The following is a 12373-nucleotide window of genomic DNA, read 5'->3' on the forward strand; positions in this document are numbered from 1 at the left end:
TTTCTATACAACACTGACACTATAGTATTCCCTTGTCAAGAAAGAAATATGGAACATTTTAACTGACAAAGGCCACTGTATTTTTCAGAAGGCAATACGTGGAGACTAGCAACATTGCAATAAACAAGAACTATGCCAAGAAAAGTGATGGCTCAAAATAATTAAAAATTCTAGAATCCAAAAAGTCAAAACACCCAGACAATCTAGAACTAGAGCTATTTGAAACGTACTAGTCCCTGATAATTCCTCACTTAATGGGTTGTACTTCTGGTGTTTATAAAGCCAGGAAATTATCCATTTAAAAATTCAAGGCTTGAGCCAGGGTCATAGCCCAACAGCATAGCCCCTCCCTGGCAAGCACCAGGCCCTGAGCTTGATTTCCAGGGGAAAAAAAAAAAAAAAACCTAAATCTTTCAACAATAAGCTTTTAGTCAAAACTAATAGGACTAGCCTGGGCTACATAGAAAAAAAAAAAAATACTCTTTTTTTCTGATTGCTTCTCAGTATGGTGACACATGGCTGTAATCTCAGCACTCAGGAAGCTGAGGCAAGAGGAAGCTGAGGTTGATGCCTGGGCCACACAATGACACCTCATGTCACAAAAGGGGTGGGAACTATAACTGAATGTATCGCATGGTGCAGGCACAGTGGTGTGTGTAAGCCTGTCAGCCTGTGAATCCAGTGCTAGGGAGGCTGAGGCAGGAGAATCAAAAGTTGAAGGCCAGCTGCCAGGCTGACTACAAAGCAAGACCCCAGCTCAAATTAAAAACAAGTTAAGCAATTTTGTAAAGGAAGAACCTAAAAGCTGAAAGTACTTACAGTTGGCATTTTTCAAAGACTATTCAAATACTATTACAATATAATCCGACTTTTCAAAGACTATTACAACAAGAAGAGGTTGTAAAGATATAAAAGAAGCAATGGTAGTAAGAACATTGGTTAACCTAACTGAACTAGTCCTTGAACAGGGTGGCAGGGAAATCTTTCCAAAAGGATCTTGCGATGCAAAAAGACTCAGAGGTTATTTTAATGCATCCATTGCTCTTCCCTCCTCCCATGCCTTCTCTTAGTCCTTCCCTGTCCCTCTCTTAACCTGGACATGCACATTATCAGGATTTCCTAAACATGATCTAACAAATAATTGTATTTTAAAAAGACATAAATATAGTCTCTCCAATTCTAGTAAGTACTAGATTATTTTATTACATTTCTTATTTCCAATGGGATCAATTTCCTAAAATAAAAGCTTAGAAATGTTTCTATAAATTTTTATCATACAGAATTTTTAAAAAGTGATAAGAATGGAAAAAGAAATGTTATACTTCCCACACCATGACTGACTCACTGAGCAAGACCGCTGGACAGATATGTGAAAAAACTAAAATGTATAATGGTAACACATGCATGTTTTTAAATCAAACCTATAAAGATTTGAGAAATTAAAAATTTTTAAATATTTAATATAAAAATCTAACAGCACGATACAATATCAAACTAATTTCCACTTCCGTAACAATAACTAGGACTCAATCAAAAAAAAAGGACAGAAGATCCAGTGATTTTAGGAGACATAGTTTATTTACAGAGAGAGAGAGGAAAAAAAAAAAAAAAAGGAGAAAAGGAGAGAAAGGTAAAAAAGGCCTGTGCATTTAAATGGCTACCTCAGCAAATTATCTAGACACTTTATCTGATTGCTAGTCCCAATTTTTTCTATTAATATGTAGGGTAAGAGAAGAATTCAAGGCATTTCATAGTCTGAAATCAGCGCGTTATGCATAGAAACATATTCAGCAGCATTTTCATATTACCTGTAGGTCAAGCTGGGAGACCTTCTCCTTGCTTTCATTTAACTGACTGTTCAGTTCACTGACCGTGGTTTCCAGGGCAAGGACCCGGTCTTGTGCCGCTCTGAGATGCGCCTTCTGCTCCTGTACCTGGTCATGCAAATTCTCCTGGGCTTGCTTATGGCTTTCTGACTGATTCTTCAGCTTCTCTGTTAACTGAGTTACCTATTATAGAAGCACAGCTTTAATTATGAAGTTCACAATTGGTACAATAAAACTGAGAAACCCAAACTTAAGCTCCATTAAAATATGAAGCTGCCTGATGATGGTGATTTCAATTTTTATCAAGTACAACTTTTTCCAATTTTTTCAAAAGTAAATATAGCATCTCAAATCATAAAATACATCTAATCCAAAGATGTATCATTTTAACATCATCTGTACTCAACTATAATTTACATGCTATAAAATTCATCAAACTGAAGTATGCAACCTGAGACCTATCGAGGGTGTGCACTCATTTAGCTGTCACCACAGTCAAGATGAAGAATATTTTCATCATCTCAAAATTCTTCCTCACAGCCCTCACATAATCACAGATTTGACTGAAGAACCAGAACCACCTATGGACGCTGGCTCGTTCTTAATCGCCAAATAGATACATTACAAATGTTTTCTCCCAGACTGCCTTTGCTTCTGTTTTCATATAGGTATATTCTTTGTTTGTGATGCTTTGTTTTTGTTGAAGAAGCTGTGGATTGAAATCAGGGCCTTCCTTGCCTGGGGCAAGAATCCTCCCACTCCCAGTTTTCTAGGTTTATGGTAGGAGGGCTAAATAAGCACCAGCTACTCCAACATGACCAGAAATAAGATGCACATTGAGTGATTTAAATTTGTTCTGCTTAAAACAAACATGGCTAGCTTTCCTCATATTTGTATCATAAGCAATGTCAACCTGTAGATGATATAAGGAAGTTCTCATAAAAACTACCTTAAAAATTCCAAAGGAATTCAAAACTAACTTGGACAAAGGGGAAAAAATGTTATACCTAGTTCCCCAAAATGTGATAGGACCCACTGATACTCTGCTCTAAATATGTGCTTATTTAGATAACAATGATTATCTTACTGGATAACTCTCCAGCAACTGTAAGTTATTATTTCAGTTTGAAAACAGATTAATCTAAATTTTGTTTCTCTTAAACTACACAGGAATTTCTGAATAAAGCAACTTATCAAACTTATTAATTATATTTTGTTCAGAGACATACACTATCAAAATATACATAACTATTTAGTTTGACTATTAACCAATACACAGTATCAACCAACACTTGATTAGTACCTTTGCCTTATTAATATATTTCGTTACTCCTTTTTAAACATAACAAAACACCATCAGGGAAGTATACATTATTAGTAACATCTCTACTTTTACAATGAGCCATCAAGGTGAACTGATTTATCCACAGTCCTACAGAAATAAGTTACTTTGTAGGATATGAACTGAGGGTTCTGTGTGTCAAATCGCGTTAGCTAAAGCTTCCCCACAGTACTGACCCAGCCGTGAAGGAAAATGAGATGGTATCTGTTAGCAACATGTACCAGTTAAAGACTTAAGAGTCAGGATGACGAATGATTTACAGAAAGCATTTAATAAGACTCAGAAAGAGAAAAGTAAATTTTAAAGTGTAATATACTTTATGAGCTTACTTGTTCCTGCAGTGTATGATTTTTTTCTTGCAGCTGGTTAAGAACAGCAGTCTCTCCTTCACCAGCCTGGATTTTGGCATAAAGATCCTCTCTTTCCTTTTCTAGTAATGAAATGTTTTCTTTACTCTTCTGTAATAAGGCTTCAAGGTTCTGTATCTTTTGGTCCTTGTCACCAATTTGACGTAGGACTTGCTCCAAATCATTCTGTAAAGAATTGAAAACTCCTATTTTAAAGACCTCTGGAAAACTTAAGCTATTCCTCAAATGTAAAATGAATGATAATGAATTTCATCACTCAACTCTTTAGTCTTGCAGTTTTAAAACTAATTGTTACATTTTAACATGGCAAATTAAAACCATATATCTGATAACATAAATCCACATTATTAATATGAATTTAACAACACAAAATTGTACTTAGTAACTTCCTCTCCCTGACGCTCTGTCCTCACCTCCGAGCTCTCTGTGCTCTGCGCCAGATGTGGGGGCTCATGACCGCTGCACCGCACCAGGCCCACTAGGCGCCGTCTGGGGGCCAACGCCTCCCTCCTGCCCTGCACATCACTCCTGCTGCACCATGTTTGCTCCACTCCACCCTCTTGGGCAGCCCACTCCCCATGTTACATGTCCTGACTGCTTTTTCTTTCATTTGTCTCTAACGAATTAAATAATGTACTTCTTCACACTTATCTACCTTCTTACACTTCCTGTTAGAATGCTGTACAAAGGTGAGAATTTTCATCTCTTGTATTCACTGATGTCAGATATCTGACATGAGTTCTAAAGTATTCATCGACAAAAAAATTATTAACATGTATACTTTTGTGTAAAAAATGATTAACACTGCAACACATACTTTTTCAGGCTCACTTTAATACCCTACTAGGACTCCTTTATCTATAAATTAAGACTCCCTCTTCCCTCTTCTTTTACTCTACCAACAATCTTAACGTTACACAGAGCACAATGTAATAGCCTACAGCCAGAACAAGACCCAGCTCCATTCCAGACCCTTCGCTGCCGCTCTGTGAACCTTACAGCAGCCCGTACCACCTTGCTGAGACAGAGCCAGTAGCCACCCAGTATGGAAACAGTCACAGATCAGTCACTTTCAGAAATATTTCTCATCCCTCCAAGCATCAGTCATGAGATAATAAAAAGCAACCAATTCTCCCTTCCTTGGTTTCTTTTCCTGCCACCAAAAACAATTTCTCCATATTCCACTATTCTTCTGGAACTACAGTTCTAGGCAGACACTTTTTTCCCCAAAACAGTTATTCTGTTTCTAAGTCTTAAGTGAAACCTGGTTTTCCCTTCAGAGTCCAATTCCACCTCTCTCTTTGTTCAGGAAGCCTTGTCCCGTCGGGCACACACAGGAAAGGATCTCTTCCTGGATGGTCACTGTAAGAGTGCTGCTTTGGAATGCTGATCTTCCTTAATCTATCCCCTATCTGTACTGCTATCATCTATAAATCCCTACCTCATTCACTGAAGACTTGAAACCTGATTTAGTTTTTCTTTCAATCCCAATTTCTGCCAATTTCCTGGGAAATACAAAATACATACAGAATTAAGAGCACAGCCTCAACATAATATATATATATATATATATATATATATATATATATATATATTATCTTAATTCCAGGACTAATTCATTCTACCTTGTAGTAGCACGTATACAAAATAAAATCTTAAAATAACCTGAAAATGTTTCAGGTAAAAAAAATTCCAACTATCTCAGTCTATAACCAAACTTCCTGAGTAGCTTTCAATTTTATGACCTCATCTTCAGAATCAGAGACCTCAATTTCTTTCTAGCTTATTCACTACACCTAGCTTCTCTTCCTAAATCTCCTAGATAGATATGATCTAACAAATATTCTTCCAATCATATTCTCCATTTCCTTTTAGCTCAAAATTTTCAAGGTATCCACCCTCCAAATGACAATTCTAGATCAATTTCTAGATCAATGCTGCAATCTGCTGTCTCTACTCCTGTATTTGCAGGCACCATTAGAACAAAAGCAAAATCCTTCACAAATCTGTGCCACTATAAATTTCTGATTCCAGCCTCTACTATGCCAGCCTCCTCAGAATCATCATTTCAGCCCAATCATTCAAATGAGGGCCTTTATCCTTAATATCTTCTTGATATTAAGGACTTGACCTTTGCTTGCCTGATATTCTGCTAGTGCTATCTCCAGCTTTATCCTGAAGCACATAATTTTCAGGAACGATTTGCTCTGGTTTTCCATTCCTTGACCTATATAATCCTACATGTGTGTTTCCATGTTGATCTCCTCTGCTCAAGCTTGAGTGAGGTTCGAGTCCACACCGCCCATTATGAGTGACATCACAGTTTCTTATTATCAAACTGTATCAGCCCCTTCTCTTCTGTTGCGGGAATAACCTCCCCTTTACCTGCCTCTTTGTCTTGGGCTACAAACACATGTAGATCTCTTTTTCTCAAAAATACTGTCAACTTCAGTCCAGTCTTTACACAATTCACATTTAAATTTCAAAAGTAATTTCACTTACATTCCCAACTCCCTCATTGCTCATTTACTCATCAATCAAAAATCAGATTTTCGTATATCTTTATTTTTTATATATTTTCATATATATCATTTCATGTTGAACAAGGTTATTAATTTGTCATTTTTTCAGGTTATTTTCCTTTTTTTGTATATTAGGGCAGGGTCTACAGGGTGTTCAGGGTCTCACTACTACATCAGACTCATAGTGATCCACCTGTTCACAGCCTCCCAAGGGCTGGGATTACAGGCACGGGCCACCATACCCAGTTTCAACTGCTGTCTCAGCACACCCCAGGGGTGGGGCCGGCAAGGCAGGCCGGGGGACTGAACAGCAGGCTCCTGTGCCTGCTTGCAGGCACTTCAGTCTGCTGAGTTATTTCACCGGCCCTACCAATTTATCTTTGTTTCAACACTCTCACCATACACCAACATGACTCTAATCCCATATGTACTCTAAGTCCACACACTAGCTTCACGATCCTTGTCCTTGCAACACCTATCTGGCATATATTTCTCACTGCCACCATCTTTGCACCCCCAGCTATCTACTCAGTGGCTCAGTCTGTCACTTCTGAGAGATTTCCAGGGCTGCTCTTTCCAGACAGTCTAGGTTAGGTAACCAGCTTCCCTGTCACTGAGATGTGTAAATACAAATTGCAACTAGACTCACTGCATAGGGCAGGGGATATAGCTCAATGCAAAGGCCCTGGCTTCAATCTCCAACACCACACACATACAGTGAAACCTCATGAGGTGAGGAATAAGGAACTAAGCATGTTCAAATGGGTACCCTGCTCTCCCCTCAGCTGGAGAGACAACCTGGTACAAAACGGTGAAAGGAAGCTATTTCCAGATGTGTTTATAGATAACTAAAACTTCAATCTCAAAGTAAGGTATAAGGAAGCTTACTTAGTTGCTGACCTACACCAAATTCTTCATGCTTATTTTACTACTTCATTTCTTTCCTATCATTTACAGCAAAACCCCAGAGTTATCTAGTTTCTCAAACTGCCTCTTCCCATTCTCTCTGAACCCTCTCTAAATTGGCTTTCACCCCACTTCTCTATTCAAATTGCTCTTATCAACATCAGCAAAGCCCCCAAGCTACCAAATCGAAGGGATGCTCTCTTTCATCTCCTCTGACCTTTGGACTTCCCACTGTCCAAGTCCAACTCCTTGGAGCTACTCTTGCCCTCTCTCTCCATGTTCTACATCACCTGTCAGCGCACCAGTCAGCTTCCCTTTCCGTGTCTAGGATCTGTCCGCTTCTCACTACCTGTACTGTTTCCACCATGCCAAGCCACCTCAGTCTGTATCTGGGTTATAGCAGTAATCGTTCATTTCTCTGCTACAACTCATGTGCCAGAACAATCTACTTCAATCGAGCAGCTACAGTAGTCCTGTGAAACTGTAAGTCAGATCATGTCCTTCCTTTGCTCAGGCCCTTGTATGATTCTCATTTTACTAAAAAAAAAAAAAAAAAAAAGTACAATCAATCCTCAGGATCACCTACAAGTTCGGTATGTTCTGACCCTCTGTCATTTCTAGGATGGTGACCTTTTTTGTTCTTATCACTTGCACTGCTGCAGACACCAACTTCCTCTTATGTTCTTCCCACTCGCTCCAGCCACAGGGCTTGAAGGCCCTGCCGATGCCTCTGATGTCCGAAGGACTCCCACTGTCCCTTCCTTCAGCCTCCCACCTTCTCAGGGAGGACACCCGGGCATCCCTACAGCCCTGCGTCAGCTGTCAGCCCAGTGCACACTTCCCACTCCCATCTCTACAGTGCTCACCACTGTCTAACATGTACGTATTTTCCTTATTTACCTTGGTTACCATTTGCCTCCCTCGCTACGCTCCAAGAGAGCAGAATCTGTTCTGTTTGCTGCCATAGTTACAAAATCATCCCTTTGACTGAGATTAGACATGAATACTTGCTGACGGAATAAAAGAACAGATAAATAAATCCAGTATTTTTTCTATCGGTCTGATTACCATGCTACACTCCAAACTCAAAACGCAACAATCCTTCCTGCAGAGTGCTGCGAGGGTCACCTTTCTGCACGCATTGGCAGGGCCACTCCCTAGGACAGGCACGCTGTCCTCATCGCAGCGTGAGCGGTGTCTCAGCAGTGTGGACCAGCACACAGCGAGCAGGCCGAAGCGTGAAGGGACGAAGGAATAGCAAAGTCAAATTTACCTCAAATAGCTTGCCCTCACCAAACAAAACGAAAGCTCAACTTCCTTAAATCTTCTAAAGTACACTGTAGAGCTTGTATAAATGTAACTCAATCAACTACATTTTCAATATCTAATATTTCAATGTTCACATGATGGTTAAAAAGACACATTCAAAAATATTAAAATTTTTTGTAGGAAATAAAAACCTTTTTTAAAACTAGGCTAACTAAACCAGGAAATTTTATTTGACTATCTAATTTTTTCCAAATAAGGTATTTCAGTAAATAATAAATATTTTTCAATAACTTAAATGAAATTTTTAACTAGATATATTCAATGTTTTAATTTAATACAAAATGTTCTAACAAGGACATTTAATAGTTAAATACTTTATATAAATTTGGGGGTTTGGGGCTCTTTTGTTTTGTTTATTTTGAGAAAGGGTCTTGCTATGTAGCTCAGGCTAGCTCTGAAATCAGCACGTAGCCCAGCCTGGCCTTGAACTTGCCACAGTCCTCCTGACTTAACCTCCCGAGTGCTGGGATTCTAGACATGTGCCACCATGCCTAGCCTACACATTTTGCTTAAAATTAACACATGTCCATTACAAATAACATTTTAAACTATTTTAACTCTTCACCACAATAAAAGTATTTTCTTATTATCCAGACACTGAAATGATCAAAGTGTTTTATAATAAATTATTTTATATTATCTTGTTCCATCACAACATTAGACTAGTAATTTGGTCTAATTTTTGCTAACAATGTTAATTACTAAAAAATATACCTGAGCTTCTCGTAGTTTTGCTGTAGTGCTTTGTTGAAGAGCTTGTTGTTCTTGATGCTGTTGTTTTGTTTTATCTAATTGATGCTGTAACTCCGTGGAATTTGTTACTTTTTCCTTCAACTTAAAAAGAAAAGTAGCACCTTATTACTTGTAGAATGTTAATCTCATAAAGAAACAATTCTCTAACAAACACTCTTATCCTGAAAAGAATGTGAATCTTTTTCTAGATTAGCATTTAATTTATTATTATTATTTATATTAATATGGCCAAGCAATTAATTACTTACAATTTATTTGTAACAATTACCTACAATTAGTTCTAAAAGAAAATCTATTGCTGAAGCTATAGGACTTTAACCCTGAATATTTGTTCAACTCAAATAAAAGATATAATCTAAGAATGTTTACTTCAAGCGCAGAATGTAGGCCACTTCGAGCAACAACTGTACTTAGGACAGCATTCTAGACACTGCATGCTTCATTATTAAAACTGAAAATCGTAGGACCCAAACCCCAAATGATTCGCACACCCCTGCAGACATCTGCAATGGTCGCCAACTGGGCAGAGCTCACTGCCCAGCAGGAGCAGCCCCCCCTAGCTAAGCACACCCCGAAGCCTCACAGACAGCTTCTTAGTTTCTCCTAACCCTAAAGAAACAGTCCCCTTTTTGTATTTGTGTTGGGAACTTTACCAAATTTGATCACAACAAAATGTGGTGACTTGATGTACTGAGTAGGATGATTTTATTAAAGAGAAATACCTGCTGTGATTTAAAGTGCAAAAAGTCTAATGCAGTTGACAATGAAAAGACTGTGAATCATCACCATATTTAAAAATGTTTTGAGCTTGTTAATAAACCTACTAATATCAGCCCATTTGAAATGCCAGCTCACCTGTTCTTCCAAACGAGAAAGTTTGAGCTGTAGGTCAGCTACCTGCTGTTCTTTATCCATCAATTTTTCACTTGAAAGCTGTCTCTGCTCCTTCAGCCGACCATGAGCTTCTCCAAGCTGGCGTTCTGCCTCCAAAAGCTTGCTATGTAACTTAAAAATAAATTAAAATATGCACATTTATGTATATACGTGTAAACACACATACTATCTACATTACCAAAACAATACTTTATTTTTCAGTGATATAAGTCTACTATCTTAGGAGAGAGGAGATGGGGAAAAAAATGATCAAGATATATCATGTACAGGTGTAAATTTCCTATGATAAATGTGACCATTACATATATCTAAATTGTAATAGTAAATTTAAATATATACTATCCTGATGTTTAGAATACTTTGGAGAAATCTAAGGGCTTACATAATAATTTAAATAGCAATACAATTTTAATTATAAATTATAATCGTGCTCACTTCAGCAGCACAAATACTAAGTTATAATTAATCACAGTAAATTATGACTAAGCATGACACATTTTATTGTTTCACTGGTTTAAAAAAACAAAGAAGACCAGACTCTTGTTTGTGTATAAGTGTAGGATTCAGTTGAGGCAATTAATAAAATCTAAAACTTAAGATACTAAGCATACAGCGCTGAGAAGATAGCACCTGCCTCACAAGCACAAGATCCTGAGTTCAATCCCTGGTACCAAAAGGAAAAAAAAAAAAAAAAAGATATTTATAGTACATTCAGACCTACTTCACAGTAGTTTTGAAGATCAACCATGATTCTTTTTGGTTTTCTATAGATTAAAAGCCACTATAATTGACTTCTCACATTTGGATGTTATACAGATTTTCAATACTCAAATTGGCATAACTTCTAAATAAAATAGAGAAAACAGTACAATTTTTAAAAAACAAGGGCCGGCCAAATAGCTGAACAGATTAAAGCCCCCGCTAGCAGGCGCAGAGATCAGGGGTTTGATCCCCGGGGCCTGCATGCTGGCCCCGCCCCCAGGGCACAATGAGAAGGCAACTGAGGCTGGGCATGGTGGTGTGTGCCTGTAATCCCAGCACTTGGGAAGCAGAAAACAGGAGGATCACTATGAGGCCAATCTAGTAGTGACCTTGAACACCCTGTAGACCCTTCCCTAAAAATATAGAATAAATAAATAAATAAATAAATAAATGTCTGTTTTTTTAAACAGAAAAAAATTTAAAAACAAATGCTAGATAATACTTATAACTTTTTGCGGAACCAGGGATTGAACTCGGGCCCTGCACTTGCCAGGGAAGCGCTTATTCCACTGAGCCATCTACCCAGCCCAAATTAACTCTGAAGATATCCCAGGAGAGAGCTTCCACCTACCCTGTACCTGCGGGACCTACTGGTCCCAGCCCAGGTGCAGCGTAGGTGACACCCTCTTTCACCCTCTTGCGATGCCCCCCATCACTCCATCGTACCCCCACACACACACATACCGTCCACAGAGTACGAATTTCTGTCTCGTTCTGGGAACCCTCAGATCCAGTCCTAGTCCAGCCCCAGTGAGTGTGTGGGAGAGCTGCCTCTCCCCGCTACTCCAGCTTGCCCCCCCACCCCCAAGACTCAGCTCTGGCCTGGCATACAGGCCTGGGGTGAAACCCTGCAGCTGCAATCCCTGCAGACAGTGTAGGGGACAGAACCACCCAGCTAGTCTAGGAGGAGAACATCTTGCCAGAGGAGCACAACAGGTTCACCCCCAAGGGCAGCAGCAGGAAGGAGCTGAGCACAGCAGCCAAACCCAAGCCAGGCACAGCTGGATAAATCCGAACTTTGTAGATCTGCACCTGAACTTTGGCAGGTGCTAAGGTTATAACTGCAACAAAGATCTACAACAAAGGTCAGAAGATAGTGCTACACAAAATGACAACGAGAAGGAGCAAAATGCCATCTCAGAACCCAAGCCCACCCATAACAAGTGCAGAGGACACTAACACAGAACAAAGTGGGAATCACACAGCTGAAAGCAATGAATCAACGGCTTCTGAAATAAAGAAACAGCTGCAGAAAGGTATAGAGGAACTCTGATTAGAAATGAAAAAAGCAATCCTTAAATTAATAACATCTGCAGTAAAGACTCAAATGCAGAAACATATGGAGGAAACCCAATGCCCACCCAGAACAAGTACACAGGACACTAGCTCAACTCAAATGTATGAATTAATAGCGTCGATAGTAACTAAAGAACAGCAGAAAGTAATAGAGGAACTCAGGGTGGAATTCTTTTCTACTAGCTCAGCTCAAATGTACGAATTAATAGCATCAGTAGTAAATAAGCAACAGCAGAAAGTTATAGAGGAACTCAGGCAGAATTCTTTTCTAAAATAAAAAAGAATTCTCAGAACTCATAGCATCTGGAAGTAAAGAAGCAACTACAGAAACATAAGGAGGAAACCCAAACTGAAAAAAACACTGCAGTAAAAGAA

At 38.8% G+C, this 12373-nt stretch overlaps 1 protein-coding gene across 1 annotated transcript in view; it reads right to left on the bottom strand.

The window, feature by feature from the left end:
• Eea1 (early endosome antigen 1) overlaps positions 1-12373 on the bottom strand; it is a 191134-nt gene that overhangs the window by 37384 nt on the left and 141377 nt on the right. The window contains exons 12-15 of the mRNA XM_012515041.2: positions 9902-10051; positions 9008-9127; positions 3498-3701; positions 1809-2009 (exon numbers count right to left, since the gene is read on the bottom strand). Coding sequence (XP_012370495.1) covers positions 1809-2009; positions 3498-3701; positions 9008-9127; positions 9902-10051 — 675 coding nt within the window. The remainder of the gene's footprint in view (positions 1-1808; positions 2010-3497; positions 3702-9007; positions 9128-9901; positions 10052-12373) is intronic.

The sequence above is a fragment of the Octodon degus genome, unplaced genomic scaffold (genome assembly GCF_000260255.1).
Source record: "Octodon degus isolate 3935 unplaced genomic scaffold, OctDeg1.0 scaffold00004, whole genome shotgun sequence".
Taxonomy (NCBI): Eukaryota; Metazoa; Chordata; class Mammalia; order Rodentia; family Octodontidae; genus Octodon; species Octodon degus.